Genomic DNA, 22832 nt, shown 5'->3' with positions numbered 1-22832 from the left:
TCGTATTAATTTGATCGCGTTTATCGTTTGAATCCTATCCTAAATAGTCTTTAATATCTCCAATCATAAAATAGCTACGATAAAATGTCTATCAATGATGGTCAATGGCGATGCAGACACTCTATAGACCTTGACAGACACCGGATGACGCGTTACCCCACTCTTCAACCTAAGTTACGAGACAACCTGTGTAATCTACAGACCTTGGATTCAACCGTTCACATCTTACTCCGCTTGCTCTGCACCGGTGCGGATTTGCCGAACGCAGTACGCATGTTCTACGTAGTCCTAGAGCATCTATGTCAAAAGTCATAGAATATGAATTGACATCGTGTAGACCATTTGTGTGATTTGTGTCACAGTTTGTTGTTGAATGGAAAAAACAATAAATATCTTATCTTAATAAAGCAAAAAACAATTACATATCTGATTTTCATAATAGTTTAGAAAAAGCGAAATTTATTTATAATATATTAAATAAGTAAGCATCTTTATTAGAACATTCGATAGCTCATAGTGAAACTGCAACTACCGGCCATTACACCGTCCCTACTCGCTCATCAAAATGCGATGTTTTGTACCTAATTGTGAAAACACGGTAGGAGTGCCGTTTCCCGAAGATCAGGAGTTAAAGAATATTTGGCTGAAAAGTCTGAATATTGAAGATATTATACCTGATGACGAAAGTTTTGTGTGTTTGGATCACTTCGAAAATAATGACGTTGAAGATGTTGTAAATGAAGGTAAGCTTTGTGCTTTATATCTCAATTGAAGGAGAATTATTTCGTTTGTAATATTATAATCTTTCAGAAAATTTTCTTGAAAGAAGATTACTTCCTTCTGCTGTTCCGAAGTTATGTCCAATTAAAGATACTAGCGAAGGAGGATCTCATTGTCAATTAAACAATGAAAATCTAGGTAGAATTTTTGTATATTTTTGTAATACATTGACGTTTTTGACTAATCTGTTAAATCTTTAATATTTTAGAATCCCCTCCAAATGATTCTGAATCATCAAATTTTTTCATACCCATTAACGAAGAAAGTTCTGCACAATCAGAAGTGGTAGAAAATGTTTCTGAAGTTGAACCAAATTTTTCCAATGCAGATCCCGAGTTGGAATTATCTACTCAAAATAGTTTCCTAAATTCTGAGCAAGATAGCCTTGAACTAGGTACTAACAATGTAATAAATGAAGAGCAAAATGAAATCGTAAACACAGTACAAAAACAAGAAGACATAAAAAGTGTACAAGAGGAAAATGGAGCTGAAACTGATATACAAGAAGTTGTACATGGGGAACCCCAGCCTCTACCTGTTGATACAGAGGGTGATAAACAAAATCCCTTGTCAACATTTTATAAATATGAGGAAGCACTTTCAGTAGAAGATTTTTTGCGGGCCCAAGAGGCTGAGAATTCAAATTTACCCAAAGCAAGTGTTGTAGAAAACCAAAACAAAGATGATATTCAGGAGACAGATTCCCTTGGAAATAATGAGTTTTTATCAGTACAAAGTGAATTTGAACCTCAGGTTAGTGAACAATATTAAGACCTTAGTTTGTGGATTATGACAGTTCTGTTTTTAGATTCTCAATTCTGATAAAACTGAGTCGAATCAAGAATCAGATCAGATATTCTCGTCTGAAGAACATCCTGTTTTTACAACTGCAAGTGAATTATTTGTGGCAGAGGGACAAAATATATTCACAACTGCTGGACAACAAGTTTATGTTTCGGAAGGACAAACCATTTTAACTTCAGAAGGCCAACAGGTATATGTTACAGAAGGTCAGACAGTTTTTACGACAAATGGACAACAAGTCTTTGTTTCCGCGGGTCAAACTTTGATCACACAAGAAGGTCAAACTTTACTCACTGAAGATGGTCAGCGGGTATTTTTAGAGGGAGACGGACAATCATTCAATGAACAAGATAACTTTATAACCTCCAATGATAATTTTCAGAATGCTGATGGAGCACAGCAACCAAATGTGGTAGATCATGGTTCTGGGGAACAGATAACTGTTGATCAAGCACAGATTTCTCAAAACGAGACTAATATGGTTAGTAAAATTTCCAGTATTTGATAAACTACTTCATTTATACATAGGAAAGCAAATCATTCAAAATGCTAATTTCACTTGATGTTTATTTCACAGGAAAGTCTCATCCAAAATATAAAACATGAAAATCAGGTTCAAAATGTGGCTGAAAATATACAACAAAATTTCATCAATCCGAGACATCTAGTAGTTAATGAACAATTATTAGGTGGAGGATTTCACGCCGATTTGGAACAACATGAAAGTACGGAAACTGAAAATCAAGGGACACTACCAGCAGCTGTGATTGTCAAAAAAGAAGTTGAAGACTCACCTAGAAACATATTGATGGAGTGGTTTGTTCCATCTGGTACTAATGAAACAACCCAGTCTGGAGCCAATTTTAGTGGAGTTCTGGGTAAGCGCTTGAGTCTTCTTTTCCTCTAAATAATTTTTGCGCACTTGTTCTAGAAGCTATTATCTTGTCCAAATTCTGTAATTTGCGTATTTCGTGCCAGGTTTGGTCTTAAAGGATTTGGAACGGGATAATTCCCATTCCACAATTAATATAGGATGACCCAAATTCGATGCTAACGTAGAGCATCTCGAGAACTATAAGTCTTAGAGAAAAATTCTTCATTGAACCCTGTTCTCTTTTTTCATAATATTTTTTTTCGTAATTTTTTTTGGCGCCAATTAACATATTTTTTGTTTCTCTCCTCTTTAGTTCTCATGGTTTTTTGTTACTAATTGCTTTATTGGTAATTCATCTTGTGTTATGTTGACTTTGTTTGATATATATTCAATAATATCAACTTATAAAACAGCTTCATTTACTCGAGAAATAAACAACCATAGTTTTTTCTTTGTTAGACTTGAAAGTTATATTATTTGTCCCTCCAGTTCCCAATTTGGCTTTCTTCAGCTTGCTCAACTTGTATTCAACCAATTCATCATTATTTGTGTTTATATTTTGTTCTTGGTTATGTTTATGTTTACTTTGGTGCAATGAAACAATTGTAGTTCAGATGTTCCCTTAATTCTAACAATTCTTTCATCAGTCATTTTGGAATTCTTGGATGTTGGTACCTTGTGTTTGCGGAGTTTTGTTGATGTTTGTTTGAGTTGTTTACTTTTTTGGATGACATTTTTTTTTCACCATATATGTTGTTTCCTCTTATTTTTTGAATTTCTTCTGATAATAAACTATTGTTTAGCACTTATTTCTGATTTTTCTTAGTCATTTCCTGATATGAGTTGTGGAGAAATTAATACAGGGAATGCCCAATCTGTTAGATATGCTAAAACGAACCTATCCTGAACATTGTCACTGTCAACATGAATATAGCAGGTAAACTCCCAAGTGAGGCCTAACTACACTAACGTAAAGATGTTATGGAGGTTTAAGATCTGTAAATTGGTGTGAATGGATCGAAATAAAACAAAGTATTCTCAGACTTTGTTAACTATGCTGTCAATGTGCACCCCAAAGTACATTTTCGCCAGTCAAAATTTAGTTCAAACGAAACGGAATATCGATACTTGCTTACATTTGCTGATGTTAAAAACTCTGTTGAGCTCACACCATCGTTCAAATCTCTCGAAATCAGATTGAAGACGCAACATCTCAGCTTAGTTGTTGACTGTTGACGAATAACTCATATAAATTCTAGCAGATATCCAGTACTAACTGTTTTTGAAGATTCATTCGAAATTTCTTGAAAAAATTGGATTCCAATTTGAACAAGCGCGCAAAAACTTCTCATTCCACGTGAGTGCTTTCCCTAATTTTTTAATATTGCAATCATTTAGGTGCTCAGCAACACACTCAATTGATATCTCAGCAACCCGTGGCGGGGGGATCTCAAAGAAATGTGACTGGTGTTTCTTATCAACGTATCCCCGCAAAGAGAAGTTTGGAAACGAACGTTGCAAGTACATCAAGGAAACCGAATGAACATGAAACCTTCACAGGTAAATTTGTCTCTTATTTTATTCTTATTATATTTTTTTTCATTTCATTATTAACTATTATTTTATTCTTATAATGTATCAGAAGTAACAGATCACTTTCAACCATTTTAATCTCATCCAATCTGATTTTTTTTATCGATAATGTTTTCAATGTGCATTGTTTATGGTTATCATATCCAAAAGGTGGAAAACTGAATCATATTTAGTAAATAAATTGAAAAAAAAAATAAATATGTCATGCTATTGGCAGATTATCAACAAGTAGATATTAATCTTTTTTCCAACATTATGAAATTAATTAAGCTTTTACAATATGTTTTCACAATGTAATTTTTTGTTTCAGATGAAACTTGTAGACTCTGCGGAATAGCGAATCAAAAATTCATCAACATTTTAGATAATATTAAAAATAATGTGATGATTCTTGAAGCCATTCAGTTGTGTATTCATCCTTTAGAGGTAAGTAATCTTTAATTTTATACTCTGAGAACACCTTTGACTTTCACATGAATGCTTCGGTACTTTTTCTGATAATAGTCTATTTACCTTAAAAAAAGAAAGGTTATCGGGTATGTAGTCAAACTTGAATTTTAGCTCTTTATTGTCTCAGCCAAGCTTTCGGACAATAACTTGTCCTTCTTCAGGGCTACTGAAAATTACAAAATGTTGTTAAAAACACACAGAAATCAATGCAATAGAACTTACATCAATGTGAGTCTTAAATGTTAAAAATATTACAATGTTCTGTTTTAAATTATAATTGTTAGTCGAGATTTACAAGTAGTCTATTTACCTATTTATCAATATCATAGATTTGACTTTTAAGGACTATATTCGCAATAATTGTGCAACAATATAGTTATTGAATTGGCAAAAAAAAATTCCAAGAGCTCGAATATTTCATACCTATTAGGCCAATTAAATAGTCCCCAGTCTGATGTATAGATGGCGGTGCTAGTATTAAATCCATATGATTTTTAATTAGAACCACCCTTCAAACGATATGTGTCAAAATTTGACAGCAGTCTTACCATTAGTTTATGAGCTAATGTAATGTAGCTACTTTTGTTATTCGAAAAAAGAAGGAAAAAAAATTTCGGGTGCTGATAAAATATTGTTTTCTGAAGGGAAAAAATACAGTTGAAAAAAAATTTTGGCGTGATGAAGAGTTTCCGGTGTCTGCACCAGGAAAATCAACCATCATTGATTGGTATGCTAAGTTTAAACGTGGTGAAATGAGCACTGAAGACGGCGAACGCAGTAGACTCCCAAATGAGGCTGTCAACAAAGAAAAAATCAAAAAAATTTACAAAATAATTTTGAATGACTGTAAAGTGGAGTTAATTGAGATAGCAGACATTGTGAAGATATCAACTGGACATGTACATCATATTATCCACGAATATTTGTACATGAGAAAGCTGTGTGCAAAATGAGTGCCGCGAGAGCTCAAGATTGATCGAAAGCAACAACGTGTTAATTATTCTGAGCAGTGTTTGAAGCTGTTTAAGTGCAATAAACCTGAATTTTTGCGTCGATATGTAACAATGGATGAAACGTGGCTCCATCATTGCACTCCGGAGTCCAATTGACAGTCAGATGAGTGGACTACACATGATGAACTGAATCCAAAGCGAGGAAAAACAAAACAGTCAACTGGCAAGGTTATGGCATCAGTATTCTGGGATGCGCAAGGTATAATATTCATTGATTACCTTCGAAAGGGCCAGACCATCACCAGCTATTATTATATAGCGTTATTGGATCGTTTAAAGGATGAATTCGTTAAAAAACGGCCCCATTTGAAAAAAAAAAAGGTGCTGTTTCATCATGGCAATGCACCTTGTCACAAACCAATGACAAAAATCGCAAAATTGCATGAATTTTGCTTCGAATTTCTTCTGCATCCACCGTATTCGCCAGATTTCGCCACCAGCGACTTTTTCCTGTTCTCAGACCTCAAAAGAATGCTCTCTGGAAAGGAATTTAGCGCCATTGAAGAAGTAATCGCCAAAACTGAGGCCTATTTTGAAGCGAAAGACAAATCATACTACAAAAGCGGTATCGAAAAGTTGGAAGATCGCTATAATCGCTGTATCGCAACTTTGTTGAATAATAAAATCGAATTCTGCCAAAAAAAATGTGTTTTACTACAGTAGACCGGGGACTTTTCAATTGGCCTGTTATTATACAATACAATAAAATATGCTACTTATCATGAGGGCTTTAAAATTTTTTCTGCAGAAGGGTCATTAATATTGTGAATTTGAAGCAATATTCTTTTCATTTTGAATTTTACCATTTCAACTTCCATTTCTTTGAGAATAATTCATATCTTAAGTAATGGTATATTGTGAAAGTTTCATTGGAAAACCTTGACTGAATAATTTTTGATTCCTCCCTATTTTAGGTCAGCCTTGAAGATCCATTTTCCAAGAAAATTTGCGTCGGTTGTTTCAACAGCCTTCAGAAATACTACGAATTTCGTCAGAAATGTCTGGAAATGAATATTGTACAAGTGAAACAATACGAAAAGGCTCATCCCCATCATAAATTGGAAAAAATTCAGTTCATCAATGATTTCCCCACTAAAAGATCTCATATGAAAACTATCATATCTCCTTCGAAGACAGGTTACAGGCAAACAGAAGTCCTCACAGTCACGAATTCCTCTAAGGGTTACGGTGCCAAAAATATCACCCGTAAAATAATACTTACACCAACACCAATTAAAAAGGAGGAAACCAAGCAAATAAAGAAGGAGCCAGATGGAGATTTTCGAAAAGTCATCTCGAAGACCAGTAAGTTCGACAATATCAAGGTGTACAATTCTTCAACCCAGAACAGAATGAAATCCGCAGCTCAAAAAGCTCCAGGATTATCTGTTCTAAGTCCGAAGAAATTTACAGCGAGTCAAATTGAAGCACTGGCCAGGCATCCTCTTTCACCCGAAAAGCAGTTGAAAGTTCAAGAAGAGCTGAAAAAAGTTATAGAAGGAAAAATGTCCAAAGAAGAATTGTCGGTCGATCAGGTTATTGTGAGAGTTGTAAGTGATGACGAATCAGATGATGTTTCACCGCCTAAACGTCGAAGATTGAATGTAGTGAATACTTCCGTCACCAAGACTGGTCATAGTAAAATGAGGATTGGTAAAAGCGAGGTAATAAATTTCTCTCAACGATGAAATAAAACATAATTTTTCCAAAAAATAATTGGCTTATGAAATTTTGTTGTTTTCAGGTGGTAATTCCGAAAGGTATAAGAGTTAGTATTCCCGAGAGGTTCGAATCCAGCAAAGGCATATTTCCATGTTTCAAAAAACAAGGCGCTTACGACACAGAATTTTCCCTTATTGATGGTTACTTATTCGAGCATCGGCTGTGCAAAGGAAAGGAAAGGTGAGATGAAAAAATTATTCATTTTTTGTTTATAAGGCTGATATGAATTATGTTTAAGAAATATTATTGTTTATGAGAAATATAATGTAAATGTAGGCTCTGATACCAGCTTTTAGCTGTTTTAGGGTCAGGAATAAATAAATAAATAAATGATATTTATGAATCTTCGAATATCCTATGATTGTAGTCTTCGAGATTAGTCGGTTGCTATATTCTATGAGTGTAATTGCTTTAACTGTTGCTCACCCTGCAAAAACCCAAAAGAGTTTGAGGAATGATGCTGAGCTTACTTTGTTATATACAAGTTCGGTAAATACATTTTGAACAATAGAATATTCAACGTTATTCCAGAGAATACTCTTGGTCCAGTGGAACAGTGCAACATCGGTGTGATACTTAATCGATTAAAAAAGTGTTCTTTTTCAATGTTTTTAAATATTGGTCGCTCTCCAACCGTGAAATGGGTTACGACAATTTTATTGCATTGATAGTTATTTGTAAGATGTATAGAAAACCTGCTGTGTCTACTTATACCTTTAAGAGCACGTTCACATGACAAGCGGTCTACGCGCGGTTGAATGAGCGGTGGATAATTGGATACCGTTCACATGGAACGCGGTTGCCAAGCGGTGAACGCTCGTTTCAGTAACGGCCCGTATTCAGTTTGAATTCTACATTTCGGTTTGAATCTGGATTCAGTATCAGATTTAGGTGAGAATTAAACGTTTTTAAGTTTTGATAGGTAATTATAGATCGAATAGTTTCTATTATTCATCAATTAAAACTGATCCTACTTAAATCATCTTCGTTTTGCCGATGACATCGTCCTAATAAGTAGCAACATGCAGGAATTGAGCGAGATGTTAAAACAACTTATTGATGCTCTGAAAAAAGTCGGTTTGAAAATTAATGTTTCGAAGACCGAACTTATCAACAACACCACAGAACACATAAACATTGACGGCACACAACTTGAAAATGTAGAAGAATATATATATTTAGGACACTCAATAAGAATCGGCAAAGAAAATCAAACAGCAGAGATAAAAAGAAGAATCAGGCTAACTTGGATGGCTTTTGGAAAGATGAAATATATATTCAGGAATAACGACATCCCAATAAACCTTAAAAGAAAAGTTTTCGATGCCTGCATATTACCGGTAGCGACATATGGCCTGTAAACTATGGCAATAACTAAGAAGACCGCAAACCAGCTGAGGGTGAAGCAGAGAGCGATGGAAAGAACTATGCTCAATGTCAGTCTGAGACAGAAAAAGGAATGAAGAAATCCGACAAAGAACTAGAGTCGTAGATATTATAGCGCGTGTTGCAGAATTGAAGTGGCAGTGGGCAGGACACGTGGCTCGACAGGAAAAAAAATGTAAATTAAATTCAACACAAACAGCAGCTAGAATACAGTTGTTTGAAGTTTTTCAATAGACTGCCTAATGAAATCAAAGAAATAAATAATTATAAACCATTTAAGAATATAATATTTAATTTATTGTTGAATAATTATAATTAGAACCATATACTTAGTATAGTAGATTTCTGCTGTTAAGTGGTAGGTGAATGTTATTTTGATACTATTTCTCTTCATTTGTATTTGTTCTACGTGTATCTCATGATTTCTAAATAAAGAGCTATTATCATTTTTATGTGGTCACATAATAAATTTTTTTTCTTCATTAGCATCTCCACAGGATATGATGACGAGTTCTTCCCAAGCCCGTCTCCTTGAGTTTTTATCTGAATATACATTACTTGTCATGTCGCATATTACAGGAAAATTCTCAATTTCATCTATGAATAATTTAGGAGCGTCCGGTTCCATTTTGAAATATTTCTGACCGAACGGATCGAAAGAAAATACGTAAATACGTCTCTGGCATCTATCAGCTCGTGCAAGCGCGCTCATCTGAACGGTTACATTAGAAACCTATGATCTCAAACCGCGAGCCAACGCGCGGTTACTACGGGCAAGCTCTAGAACTGCGCTCTACGCGCGGTCCATAAAAACGCGCGGAGGCATGTGTACGCTTCGAAGAAAATTCATGTACTTGTAAACGCGCGGTTTCAAACCGCGCGTAAACCGCTCGTCATGTGAACGGGCTCTAAAACTTTCAGACAAAACGAGAGATTTTTCTGATTTATACCTACTTGATTTCGAGGGATCGCGTCTGTTTCAGATGGCGCATACAACGTTTATATTTGACATTTCTCTCAATTCTCTGCTCTCGTGGCCTTTGATTATAGAACAATAATATTTTATATTCTATGCTCGTAACAATCTTCTATACTCAGTCATTATATTCCATTCATTTCATTAAAAATTCGATAGGAACTGAATTGTAATTTGTTGTGAAATAAAAATAGCGGGAATTCGAAAATTTCTGAAGAGCGCCACCCTACAGAACTCTGGTGAAGCAGAACACCAAAGCAACAGGTGGATACCTAAAAAGTCTGAAACAAAATCGAATCAGTACACACCCCAGGGATTTTATGCATCTTAGTTATTTGCGACAATGAAGGACACAAATAATTTTCTCAGTGGAAATGAGTACTTTGGTTTGTTTTCGCCGTAGAATACGATTTCTTCATACAAATTAAGTAGTCTTCGAAACTTCAATACTTCGAGTTTTTTAAGTAATGATAACGATGAAATATTCACCAGAAATCAACAGGGTCAGGAATAAGATCATTCTTCAGAAGATGTACTCAGCTAGGGAAGATATATTCAGATGGATGTAAAATAAGATCAGATACAGAAGAATTGAATCTGGAAGTGCCACAGGGAAGCATAGTCGGACCTCTATTTTTCATAGTGTATCTAAATTATTACGGTTTGAACTTTATTGAAAAATCAGTACAGGATGTGCATAGTCATAACACCCGAGATAGAGGTACCATCAGAAGTGAACTCAGGTTTACAAGGAAAGCCCAGGACTCCCCAATTTACGGAGCAATAGAAGCATTCAATCAAATACCACCAGAAATAAAGTATATAAGAACTAAAAAAAAACTTTAATATTAAGCTTAAGTTGTACTTGAAAGATTTATTTTGTTTAGTTTAACTTTGTTGTTGTTTTGAATATTTTATAGTATTTTTTTTTGTATATTGTTAAATAGGCCTTGTCACCAGTACTTGTACTGTGTTAGAGGTCAAGAATAAAGAAGTAAATAAATAAATTAGAGTTATTCTTTTCATCGTAGAGTTGCAGCAAGTCTTATAGATTAGGTTTTGTTTTCTCAATAATTGTAGTAATACTCATCAAACTGAAATTTTGAGATCATTTGCAAAATAGCAAAATAATTTTCATTCAAAATCTCTTGAGGATCGTAAACTACTAAACTGAGACCAAGAAGTTTTGACTTCATATATTTGCTCAGAAGACTGAATCAAATATATTGTAGCATCCGCCACTTATTAATTATGTAAAAAATAATGAGATGAAATAAATATATTAATACAAAAATTTTCAGAAATCTTAGATGTTTGTCTGTGAGTTGTCCTGCTAGGGCTGTGCAAAGGATTCTCGCTCCAGACTTTTTTGATAATAAGGCGAATGTTACCGTACCTCATACCCATCATCCATTAACCAGTACAGAAATAAAGAAACAAATGTTTTATTATATAATGAAGAAAAAGATGCAAGCAGATAGAGGAATGAATTTCCGAAATATTTATGATAAACTTTGTCAAAGGTAGGTTGATGATTTATCAAATGTTACAATGATTTTATTTGTTTTCATCATCGAACATTTTGAATCACTATAAAGTATTTTTTTTTTTTCAGAGATCCGGAAATAGCAGTATTAGTACCTTTGAGAAGTCTTATTAACGAAATATGCAAACATCAGCTGACACAGAAAATTCCCCACGTGGAATCTTTCAACGATTTCTATAACGTAATAGAAGACGATGCTCTCCAGAAGTTCCAATTCACGTTTACCGGAAAACAATTTTATCAGGAGAGGTTTTCCGTAGAAGAAGAAGGGACCAAGGCCGTGGTGTTTGCTAATGTGGATACCATAAAAAACGTATCCAATAGTAAACTGATGTATGTTGACGCGAGCTTCAGAATAGATACTAGCGAGAATTTTAATTACCAGTTGGTAACTGTTTTGGTGTGGATAGATGATAGTGTGAGTATACTCTTCTTGTCGAGCATTGTTTGTAGGTAATAATACAGGCTGTCCCCAAATTGGAGGTAAAAACGAAAACGACAGATTCCTCGGATCATTTTAAGAGAAGAAAGTCCTATGAACTTGGGCCCACAAACACCTTATTTTCGAGATACTGGGTGTTAAAGTTTGATTTTTATTTCAAGTTTTTTCCTCATAGCACCTTCCCTTCTCAAGATATTCACTCAAATTTGGCATAAATATTCCAATTTGAAATGTTCATCGTGTGATATGTTAATTTTGGATGCAAATCTACAGGCTGATATTTTTTCTGGAGCAGTACTTCTGTTTCTTGCCTCCAGAACTTTTTTTGGTGGACCACTGATAGTTTCCAAAAATGTGAAAAGAAACTTTGGTCCAGTACTACACTTTTTCGTTTCTTGGAGTTTTGTTCTATCTGCTACTGATTTCGAGAAAAAAAATTCTCTTAATCCTTGGGAAAATCCAAATCATTTGAAGATCCACTTAATAAGTTGTGTTGAATAAATTAATTATAAGTTTTGGTACTTATTCACCCAATCTCTAGTGAAGAATAATAAAGATTCGATAAGCTAGTGTAATCATCACAAAAAACACCCTGTTTCTTGAAAACAAAGTGTTTGTAGGCCCATGTTTATAGGACTTTATTTCTTAAAATTATCCAAAGATTCTTTCATTTTCCTTTGTAACAGGTGTTTTTTTTCGAGGTATATAAGTTGGCATTATTGTTGGCATTGTTCAAGATGGCGACCGATTTAACAGCTGTCAAGTGATTCATTCTCAGTTTGGTTTGGCAATTCTTCATGAATAGACTCACGCCTGAACAACGCTTGCAAATAGTGCAATTTCATTTCGAAAATAATGGTTCTGTGCGGAATACGTATCGCGCACTACGTCCATTTTATTTTGTTTAGCGATGAAGCGCACACTGGTTGAATGGCTACGTCAACAAACAAAACTGCCGCATTTGGAGTGAAGCTAATCCTAAAGTGTATGTCGAAACACCGTTACATCCAGAAAAACTGACTGTTTGGTGCGCTTTATGGGCTGGTGGAATCATTGGTCCGTACTTCTTCGAAAACGATGATGGCCAGAACGTTACAGTCAATGGTGATCGGTATAGAGCCATGATTACTAACTTTTTCATTCCTGAATTGAACAACGATGATGTCCAGGAGCTGTGGTTCCAACAAGACGGCGCAACATGTCACACAGCTCGTGCCACAATCGATTTATTGAAAGACACGTTTGGTGACCGCCTAATTTCACGTTTTGGACCTGTGAATTGGCCTCCAAGATCTTGTGATTTAACACCGCTAGACTACTTTCTGTGGGGCTATGTAAAGTCATTGGTCTATGTGAATAAGCCACAAACCCTTGACCATTTGGAAGACAACATTCGCCGTGTTATTGCCGATATACGGCTACAAATGTTGGAAAAAGTCATCGAAAATTGGACGTCCAGATTGGACTACATCCGAGCCAGCCGTGGCGGTCATATGCCAGAAATCATATTTAAAATGTAATGCCACAAGATTATCTTGCGGATAAATAAAATTTATGTCAATCGAATAATCCATCGTTGTTTTATTGCAAAATAAAGTTCTATAGCTCTAAAAAAAAAAACACCCTTTACTTCCAATTTAGGAACACCCTGTATACTAGGACAACTACAGTGAAAATTATTTATTTGTGTTCATTTTCAGTACTATCCAATAATGTTTGCATTAGTGAGCAAAGGAACCATGGAAATCTTCAAGAAAATATTTGGTTACCTCCATGACACCTTGGCGCCAAACCTGTGTCCAGACGAGATTGTGACAGACTACGAAGCCAACATATATTACGCTCTGGGCGAAACTTACCTAGATTCCCATATTGGAGGATCTGTGTTCTATTACACTCAAAACTTATACAAGAAGATATGCGAGTTGGGGTTGGCGAAGGAACTGGAGTCACACACTTACTTCAGAAATATTTACCACATGCTCCTTATGCTACCGCTGCTTCCAGTGAATACAATCATGGACGGATTGCAAAATATCGAAATACAGGCTAATGATCTAAGGATAGGCTCGACAACGGCTGGTGAGTTAAATAATCATCGGCCTTTCTTTACTTTTAACCTCCACACTTGTTAATGTATTCAATTGTACAAATAATTCATCAGACAATTTATTTTCACTAACTCTGTGTCAAATCCGTTCATTATGTAGAACAGAATCTTTTATTTATATATGTTGGTACTTGGAACTCTCCTGTCACAAATTTGGCTATTATCTAAGATGTCTAAAAACATGGTGAATGCACTCGTCAAATTTTGAATGCAATGACATTCGACCAAATTGAAAATATTAGTTTTAGTTCGTGGCGGCGCCGCAATGTCATACTTGTCATTTCCGTTGATTTTGATTGGATACATTAATTAAAACCCGATACTGACCAATCAAAAGTGATGTGTATTCGAGTATGATCGTGAAAAGTTGTAAAACAAAACACGAAACGTTTACTGGAATGAATTCAAATATTTGTAATAGAGAGAGAGAGAATTTATTGGTATTTCAATTACAAGAATTACTTCCATAGATCATAACTATAATGAAAGATATACATATAGGTACATAATGGCACAAACCTCGTAAATAATAATTAACAAGAATCTTAATTTGTTGTGTTAGCGCTACTTACAGTTGACATAATGAAGCTTAACTAATATTCTCAAAATTGGCAAAACAAAAGCTAATCTGTTCATACACCTGGTTTTTAGACATCTTACTATTATCTGTCAAATTTGTGATACAGAAAACAGTTGTGCCAACCAACATTTTTCAATGCAAAAATCACTAAACTATGCCATAATTTCATTAAAAATTCAGTGAATTATGGAAAATAATGAGTAATACCCGTACTGAAGGCTCATTCTATATATTATATTTTTATAGTGTCAATAAGCCTATATGGCAGATAATATCTACCCCAAATTTGAATTGATTTCTTCAATCTTTATTTTCAGGACTCTTTGAGCATATAAAAGAGCAGTGGATGGAAAAAGTCACCCCGGATTTATTCTGTGTGCACCGATTAGAGAATCGCATAAATGAAAATGTGATTGCTCCTTTCAAAAAACTGCGAGACTTTTTAATGCTGAACAAGGGGAAAAACCAACGCCAATCCTTGACATTAGTGAATGTAGTCGAAAAGCTGATTGAACTAGAGAATTTCCTGCAAACTACGTATTCATCAGAAAATAAGAAATCATTCGGTAGAGATCTAAGTAGTTCACAAAAGAAGAATGTGCTGAAAGCGTGGCACTATATCGAATCACATCCGAAGATTAATATCAATCATTTCTTCACAAAAGTAATCGGTTACATCAAATGTATGGAAAATCAACTCTGGATTTGGGGTTATTATAAATATCCAGGTAACTTGATAACAATTGTTTTTAAGCTTTCCAGCTTTTTTATTTGTACTGATGATTCTATAGAAATTCTCTGCAAGCCCTTTTTTGTTATATACGAATTTATTTTATGTAGTTTTGGTTATTTCTCAAATTTGGTTTCGAAACTAATAAGGCTATGAAAAGGAAACAATTCTGAAATATTCGTTACTCTTTCTATTTATTCATTAATAAGAATTTGTGCAGATAATGGGTGTTTTTTAAGAGCTTGAAATTTTGAAATAAAAATTCAAGAGTTGCTATTTCATAGGCACGTAAGTCAGGATCCTTACATAAAATTTTCCACGAAGGCCAACAAGTTGAAAACAGCGACGTATCGACATTTCGGCGTTCAACACTTCGCGTTACAGCAGTAATATTCTTTTCAGTATACACATTTCTTTGTTTTGTTGATGGTTTCGGTTGAAGAACAGTAAAATTAGTGTAGTAACGATCAATAACTGCACGAATGGCTTGCTGACTAGGCCATTATGTTCACCGTATTTGGCTTTAAACGATTCATGATGAATTGCCAAATTTTACTGAGCAGAAATGTCAATACAGTTTGACATTCTCAAATGTCAAATCATAGACACCAACCACAGAACCGTCTTATGCAGCTAAAAACATCTGTTATATAATAGCGTATTCGACTGGCTGCACCAGTGCGAATTAATTCGAATTTTTGTAGTGCTAAATGACATAATTAGCTGGAATTAATTCGAACTTGTGCAGCTAGTCGCATACGCTATAAAATAACCGACAACTCATAAATATATATTTTACAGTTCTGTACTCTCTAAGGGCAGATGACTGAACAAGCTCTCAATAGTATATTCTAAAACAAGTTGCAAAATGGGCTTCTATTCCAACACGAATGCGAAATTCGAAAACGAGCGACGAAGGAGCGAGTTTTGGAACGCATGAGTGTTGGAATTGCCTTCTGCAACGAGTATTAGACGATATTTTCTCTATTTCAGACAAGTTTTGTGAAATATTGTCGAAATTCAATGAAAAATTCAGATTATGAATCCTAGTGACATTTGTATTGTATTTTGGCAGTTGGTGTGACTGTTACGAAAATTGACAGATTATGGAATTTCAATTTGAATCGTACGTTTCAAATTCTGAAATAATTTACAATTACACATTAAATTCGTTAATTATGTCTGACGAAATCGATTTATCACCACAGGAATTAAGAGAAATTACGAATAATGTTGCAGATCATTTCACTATATCCAAATTTTGACAATTATTGACGTTCGTTGAAAATTCATTGGATTGGAAGTCAGTATAGACAACCACAAAATGAAAAATATAACTGAAAACGATGCTGTAATGAATTCATTACAGCACTGTTTTTAGAACTGTAATGAACTCCTTACGATACTGAAATAGAGAAAATCTCTTATGGTCAAGTAAATGTTTTTTTTTTTAATTTTTAAATTGTTGTTTCAACAATTTTATTTCTTCTTTTGGTTGATATAATAATTTTTGTCATTGTTAAAATTATATTTTTGGGCTAATGAATTTGTATATATCAAAAGTAAGGGCTTTCACAGAATTTTTTTAATATTTGCATTTTACAATTGATTATTTCTTAACAATTTATTATATGTTTGTTACAGGAAAGGTAACGGAAGAATTGATAAACGCTTCAAATTTTTCAATAGTCAACACAAATGACACAGAAATGGCTTCGGCAGAAGATCAAGATGCTGTACTTGCAGTAGATCCCAATGTTTCTTTTGTTACGGCAGGAGCAGAAAATACTTTAGTTATGGAAGCAGTAGTAGGACCATCGGGAGAATTTGTTTTATCTAATCCACACACGAATCAGGAAACTGGCAGTTCGATTTTCAAGTATGTATATAAGAAAGATGCTTGAGTTAAGGATGATTGCATATTGTTGAATAGTTATGATTTTGATTATGGATACTTTAATTGACATGAATAAAGACATATTTTCAAATATTTGACATTTTTACTCTTACGGAGAAAACCTTTTTTTTTATTATTTTAAAACTTGACACAAAGCTGTTATTGCTGTACTAGGAGTACAATTAGAAAACATCTAATTCTTGTAATGGTCAAATATTACTATAGTTAAAAAATAATTGGTAATATGTTGATCTCCTCTAGCTGATTTTGGCATCGTTTGAAGAAATGTTGTAATTCCACTGAAATTTTCACAGTTTACATTTTCAATGTGTGACTCCATGAATGAAATGAGAAAAACACTTCAGTAAACAGCTTCGTATACAGGGGTTTCATTTTGAATAGACCTCTATCTTGGCAGCTGTCATATTTTGACATTTGACAAGTAAAAACTACGCCATTACTAAAAATGGAACGGTACACTTTCAACAAACAACGCATTCACATACAAAATGCTGAAAATTTTGCAGTCACTGTTCGCAAAACTTGAGCACTTTTGGGTAACTTTAAACCACCTACTCGGCTGGCAATAGTGAAACTGGTGAAAAATGTTGAGCCGTTAGGTAAAGTAAGTGATGTGAAGTATCGAAACCGTGTGCGTCGTTTAAGAACAACTGAGAATATTGCTGGTGTAGTAGTGTTGACGAAAACTCAAGTTCGTGGATTTTGGGAATTCGGCATTCTATAAACGACATTAGACCGTATTTTGCTTAAATACTTAGGCTTTTAAAGTTCAGTTGACACAAGTACTCAAGCCGCTAACGATCTATGATTATACTGACTGTTTTATGGTCGGAATTCAAAGATATTGATAAGGACAATGTTTATTTTCAACAAGACGACACTACGTGGCACGCAAGCAACGAAACAATCGCAATTTTGAAAGAAAAGCTTTTGGACCGCGTAATTTATGGAAGAGTTAATCATAATTGGCCACAATAAATACCAAAATAATCAATGTATTCATCACAGCCTACTAACTGAATATTTATAATGATTTGGATTCTCATAGAGGATTACTAGAGAGCTGTTTGAAATTTTTTCTCGAAATTGATAGCAGCTAGATACGAAAAAACAATACAAGAAACCAAAAAGTGTAGTACTGGACCAAAATTTCTTTTTACACTTTCCAAACTACCAGTGATTCACAAAGAAAAGTTCTGGAGGAAAGAAGCGGACACTCTTCCAGAAACAATATCACCCTGCAGATTTGCATTCAAAATTAGCATATAACATGATGAAAACTTCAAATTGGAATATCCATGCTGAAATGAGTTAAATATCTTGTGAAGGGAAGGTGCTATGAGAAAAAACTAAAAAAAAATCAACTTTAACACCCTTTATCTCGAAAAAAAAAGCGTTTGGGGCCCAATTCAAAACTGATGTCTTCACAAATAAATTGCAATTTGAATGAAACACATTAAATTGTAGAACACAGAACAGACAATTTTCTATGCGGATAACTCAGTTTAGTTGTTTGATAAGTCCAGTATCTATTGAAATTTTGTGACGAGAATAATACAAAAAAACCGAAAACAACGGGTATTAAGTCTATACCGATGACGAATGTAAAATTTTCAGATGGCAAAACAAGGAGCGACTCAGACAAAGCGGATAGATAAAGGAAAATAATAAAACTCGGACATGGACGTGTCTGTAATGCAATAAAAATGACCATCTTGAAAGCGATAATAAACTCGAAACTCGTAAAAGGCTCCGATTTTTTACCTTTAGCCTTAAATCTTCCATGTGTCCCACTCATAGAAAGGGGGAGTATAATAATATATAATAAAAAATAACGCACCTTATGGAAATCTCAAATTTATTCTACAACTGAAGGTGTTCTCAATGATAATTATTTTTATCAGAATTATGCACTTTCAATACAGATGTTTTTTCCCAGCAGGAATAAAAAAAGATGAGATTATCAGATTTTGAATGTATTGGCTCCATTCTGAAATCAGTTGTTCTCGATCAATTCTAGTGATAATAGTTTTTCTTTCGTTTGATTTTCTACACTCGATCGCTATGCAACGCGAAACACGCAATTTGACCCAAGAGGAATGTGCCCAAGCGGTAGTTTTGCGAGAAGAAGGGTGGACATACACAAGAATTACAGAAAGGTTTGGAGTTTCCCATACAAGTGTGTCCAGAATGTTGCAGCGATTCAGGGAGACAGGTATGAATGTCCGAAGACCAGGACAGGGTAGACCACGGGTAACAACTGCCATTCAAGAACGTTACTTGAGAGTTTCTTCGTTGAGACAACGGTTTGCAACCGCTCGCCTCCTTCAAAATCAGCTTGAGCAAACTCATGGGGTGCAAATTAGCACTCAGACAATAAGAAATCGTCTCAGAGAATATGATTTAAGGCCTCGTGTCGCGGCAAGAGGCCCAGCTCTTACTCCAGCCCATCGAAGGGCGCGTTTGGATTTTGCGAGAGAGCATATCCATTGGGAAGAGGCTGATTGGGAAAGAGTTCTCTTCACAGATGAGTCTAGATTCTGCCTCTACCATTGTGATCGACGTTCCCTTGTATACAGACGTCCACATGAAAGATATGCTCAGTGCAATTTCCTGAATACTAATGGTTTCGGGGGAGGATCGATTATGGTATGGGGTGGAATATCTTTGACTGCTCGCACAGACCTAGTGGTCGTTGATAATGGAGCTATGAATGCTGATAGGTATATAAGGAACATTCTTGAAGAGCATGTAGTGCCATTTGCCCCATACATTGGTGAAAATTTCATTTTTATGGACGATTATGCCAGACCCCATCGTGCACGCATCGTTCAGGAGTACCTTGAAGAGATTGAAGTCTCTCGAATGGAATGGCCAGCAAGAAGTCCAGATCTCAATCCGATTGAGCAGGTTTGGGACAACCTCAATAGAAGGCTGAGAAGTTCAGAAAATCATCCAGCTACTCTTAATGACTTAGGAATCCAACTCAGAGAAATCTGGGAAGGATTAGATCAGAACATTTTAAGATCACTCATTTTGAGTATGAACCGTCGGCGTCGTTGCCGAGCTGTAATTAACGCAATAGGTGGAAATTCCAAGTATTAAATCACTTATCAGCATTCCAGTATTTTGAAAATTGTTTATTTCTCTTCTTTCACATAAGATTCGGTGAAATCCTGAATTTTTCTTCCATTTAATGTGTCTTGTTTCGTTCAAAACTTTCCCGAGAACATAAAAAATAAGTTATAAAGCCAATGTAGAGTTAACTTTCATTAAAATTGAGATTTTCAGAATGTGCGTTAATTTTTTGCGCAGTGTATTTATTTGAGTGATTCTCGATTAAATATGCTAATTTGATTATTTGGAATCTGAAATTTTTCCCAATTGTCGAATTTATAATGAGCAGAATATTTATTATTTTCTGTATCTACCTGCTGAAATCCAAGGTTTGGCAACTTTTGCTCTCCTAGTGTCATCGGTTGTTTCACGTCGTTTGGCGCGCTTGAAGTTTATTTCTGAATTTCTGATACATTTAGGTATTTATTTCAATATTTTTTGAGTTAATATGAAACGTTGACTCACTATGGGACATAAGAAGTGCGTTCTTTGTGGAGAAACTCGCGAATTGAGTGAAATATTGTATCACTGATATGTTTTTCATTTCCGCGCGCTTCATGTCAAATTTGATAAGTCATGTTGGGGACAAAATTTGCTTACTGAAAATGACATATGCTCCCTCTATCTATGTTTATTACTCCTTGGTCCCACTATAATTGCTGGCGCAGGAAGCGCAAAGAAACAAAAGACTTTTCCTGGCAAAATCGCTAGTCGAAGTGAAGGTCATTCAATTAATATAATTTATCGATAGGTCGAGGAATTTCTCTTGTAGACAACCCGCAAAACACTATGGAATGGGTCCATCGAACGCAAGACATACTTTCACAACAGAAAACAACCTGCGCACGTTGAAAGAACAGGTTTTCGTTCTTAAACCGTTCTTAGTCGAGTGAGATTCGTAAGTCGATTCACTACACACACCAACAATTCTTCTACCTTACCTTGCACAGCCTTCAGTGCAATAGCTAAGCTCTAGTAGTGGATATCGGCCAGTGTTTTAACAGTTTCTAAAGGATGACTTAGAGGTGTTGAAAGTGCGAATATCTTGAAGCCGTCGCGTGAAACTTTAGTGAAAATTTTTTCAACTTCTTCGTCTTTGTTTTTCCCACCGAGTCTAAGATGCCTTGTTCTGCTGTCACGTTGAGTTTGGCGACTATCACATCTATTATAGCGACTGCTCTATTGGCTATTGCGTTTTCTACGGACAATTGGCTTTACATTGAGGTTAAACGCACCAATATTTTGGTATGTACCTAACACTTTAGTTTTTCTTTCAAATTACAAAATTCTACCTATTTTTGATGCGGTTTTACCTTCCAGCTAGAATACCTAACTGTTTAAAGGTCATCCGTTTGAATATTAAGAAGGTATAAAGGTGATGATGATTGAAGTAGCTGTAAAAAAGCTCCTCCCATACATTCTTGATGAAGGTGCTCGTTTTGGGTGATATGAAGTGCACACAAAAGTGAAATTTACACTGATGACATTCAGACGGTTCATTAAACTTTGTAATTCTATCGGATAATCTCTAATGGGAGATATCAACATGCGATGAAGACAAAAACCTTGTTTGTGAACATCGTAGGACCTTCTCAAAGTTTTAATGATGGCTTGTGAAATGTTTATTTGCTAATAGGCGATGTTGTTCATCTGATTGCTTGTTAGCTTGTTGATATTTCGCTTATGAACTAGGAGATATCAACGTGCGGTTAGAACAGAAACTTCGTTTGACTTCAAATTGAGACTAATCACAATCAATTTGAGATTGAATCACAATCAATTTGAAATTGAATAATTTCAAAATTGGAATGAAAAACTTCAACATGGATAGCACAATCAAATTGGAAATAAACATCTTTAAAATGAGAATATGCAACTTCAAAAAGTTTACCACAATCAAATTGGGAATGAACACATTCAAATTGAGTCCAAATAATTTCTTATTGGGATATTACAATTACATTTAAATTTGATACATCAAAAGAATTGGTAAATAATATAATTACCGGTCAGATTTATAAGAATTTATAAGTACCTATAGGTTTTTAGTCCCCATTTAAAGTTGAAAAGGTATACCTAAGTAGTGGTTTCTTCAAAATATGCGTACCTAATATCCTTTGCTGAAAATCTTCAGCCCTTAATTATTTCTTAGAGGAATCAACTACACGCAAAAGGCAGAAAATTCTTATAAGAAACTTGCAACCTGAACAGAGAGAATTCGTGAACAAGATGTGAAATCTTGTAAGGTTATAAAAAATTAAACATTATTCACACGTATTCCTAAAGTTTCGATGACTAATCCTGAAATTGGGATTGGTATTATGCACAGTTGAATATTACTAAGCATGGCGTATGAAAGTCTTTAATGGTTTCATTCTATGCATATTAAAAATGTTCTTTGCAGAGATATCAACGTGAGGTCAAGACAGATACTTTGTTAACTTATGAAAATAAATTTTAGGTACTCTTAAACTATAAAAGTTAATTAATTATAAATTATGAAAATTCGAGAAAAGAACTGACTTTTGCGTTAAGAGCTGTTGGTTAGGTGGGAGGTCATATTGTTATTGATGCCTTTTCAGTAGGGGCTCCAAAATTACTAGCGCCGGCAATGCTCCAAATAACTTCAAAATAAAAACGTTTGTGATAAAGTTGAAGATATCAACGAGATATCAAGACAGAAACCTTGTTTAGGTATATTTGTCCTAGTTGAAAAGTCTCAATGGTTGATACATATCATCTAGTCATATCCTTATGGATATCTTGAATATTGAAATATTATCGAAAAAAA

At 34.7% G+C, this 22832-nt stretch overlaps 2 protein-coding genes across 4 annotated transcripts in view; both read left to right on the top strand.

Annotated features, from left to right (window-relative positions):
* Window positions 1-327: 327 nt before the first annotated feature.
* LOC123681731 lies at window positions 328-16996 on the top strand. 2 transcript variants are annotated; one of them, XM_045619987.1, is made up of 15 exons: window positions 328-743; window positions 811-918; window positions 989-1533; window positions 1589-1774; window positions 1967-2065; window positions 2162-2462; window positions 3857-4018; window positions 4362-4477; window positions 6429-7178; window positions 7259-7416; window positions 10900-11121; window positions 11214-11562; window positions 13287-13668; window positions 14594-15004; window positions 16651-16996. In XM_045619987.1, exons 1-15 carry the CDS (start codon window positions 566-568, stop codon window positions 16908-16910), a joined length of 4227 nt encoding a protein of 1408 aa, XP_045475943.1. In that variant the 5' UTR covers window positions 328-565; the 3' UTR covers window positions 16911-16996. The 2 variants fall into 2 exon arrangements, with proteins under 2 accessions (XP_045475943.1, XP_045475942.1); XM_045619986.1 differs by having other exon boundaries at window positions 1589-2065.
* Window positions 16997-20892: 3896 nt separating this feature from the next.
* Window positions 20893-22832, top strand: part of LOC123681730 — a 35364-nt gene continuing 33424 nt past the window's right edge. Inside the window, exon 1 of one of the 2 annotated variants that reach the window (XM_045619985.1) lies at window positions 20893-21286. In XM_045619985.1, coding sequence (XP_045475941.1) covers window positions 21161-21286 — 126 coding nt within the window. In that variant the 5' untranslated portion in view covers window positions 20893-21160. The remainder of the gene's footprint in view (window positions 21287-22832) is intronic. The other variant, XM_045619984.1, reaches the window with a different exon arrangement.

Source organism: Harmonia axyridis, chromosome 6 (assembly GCF_914767665.1).
Source record: "Harmonia axyridis chromosome 6, icHarAxyr1.1, whole genome shotgun sequence".
Classification (NCBI taxonomy): domain Eukaryota; kingdom Metazoa; phylum Arthropoda; class Insecta; order Coleoptera; family Coccinellidae; genus Harmonia; species Harmonia axyridis.
Note: the sequence above shows the minus strand (reverse complement) of the source record. Positions and strands in the feature narration are given on the sequence as shown.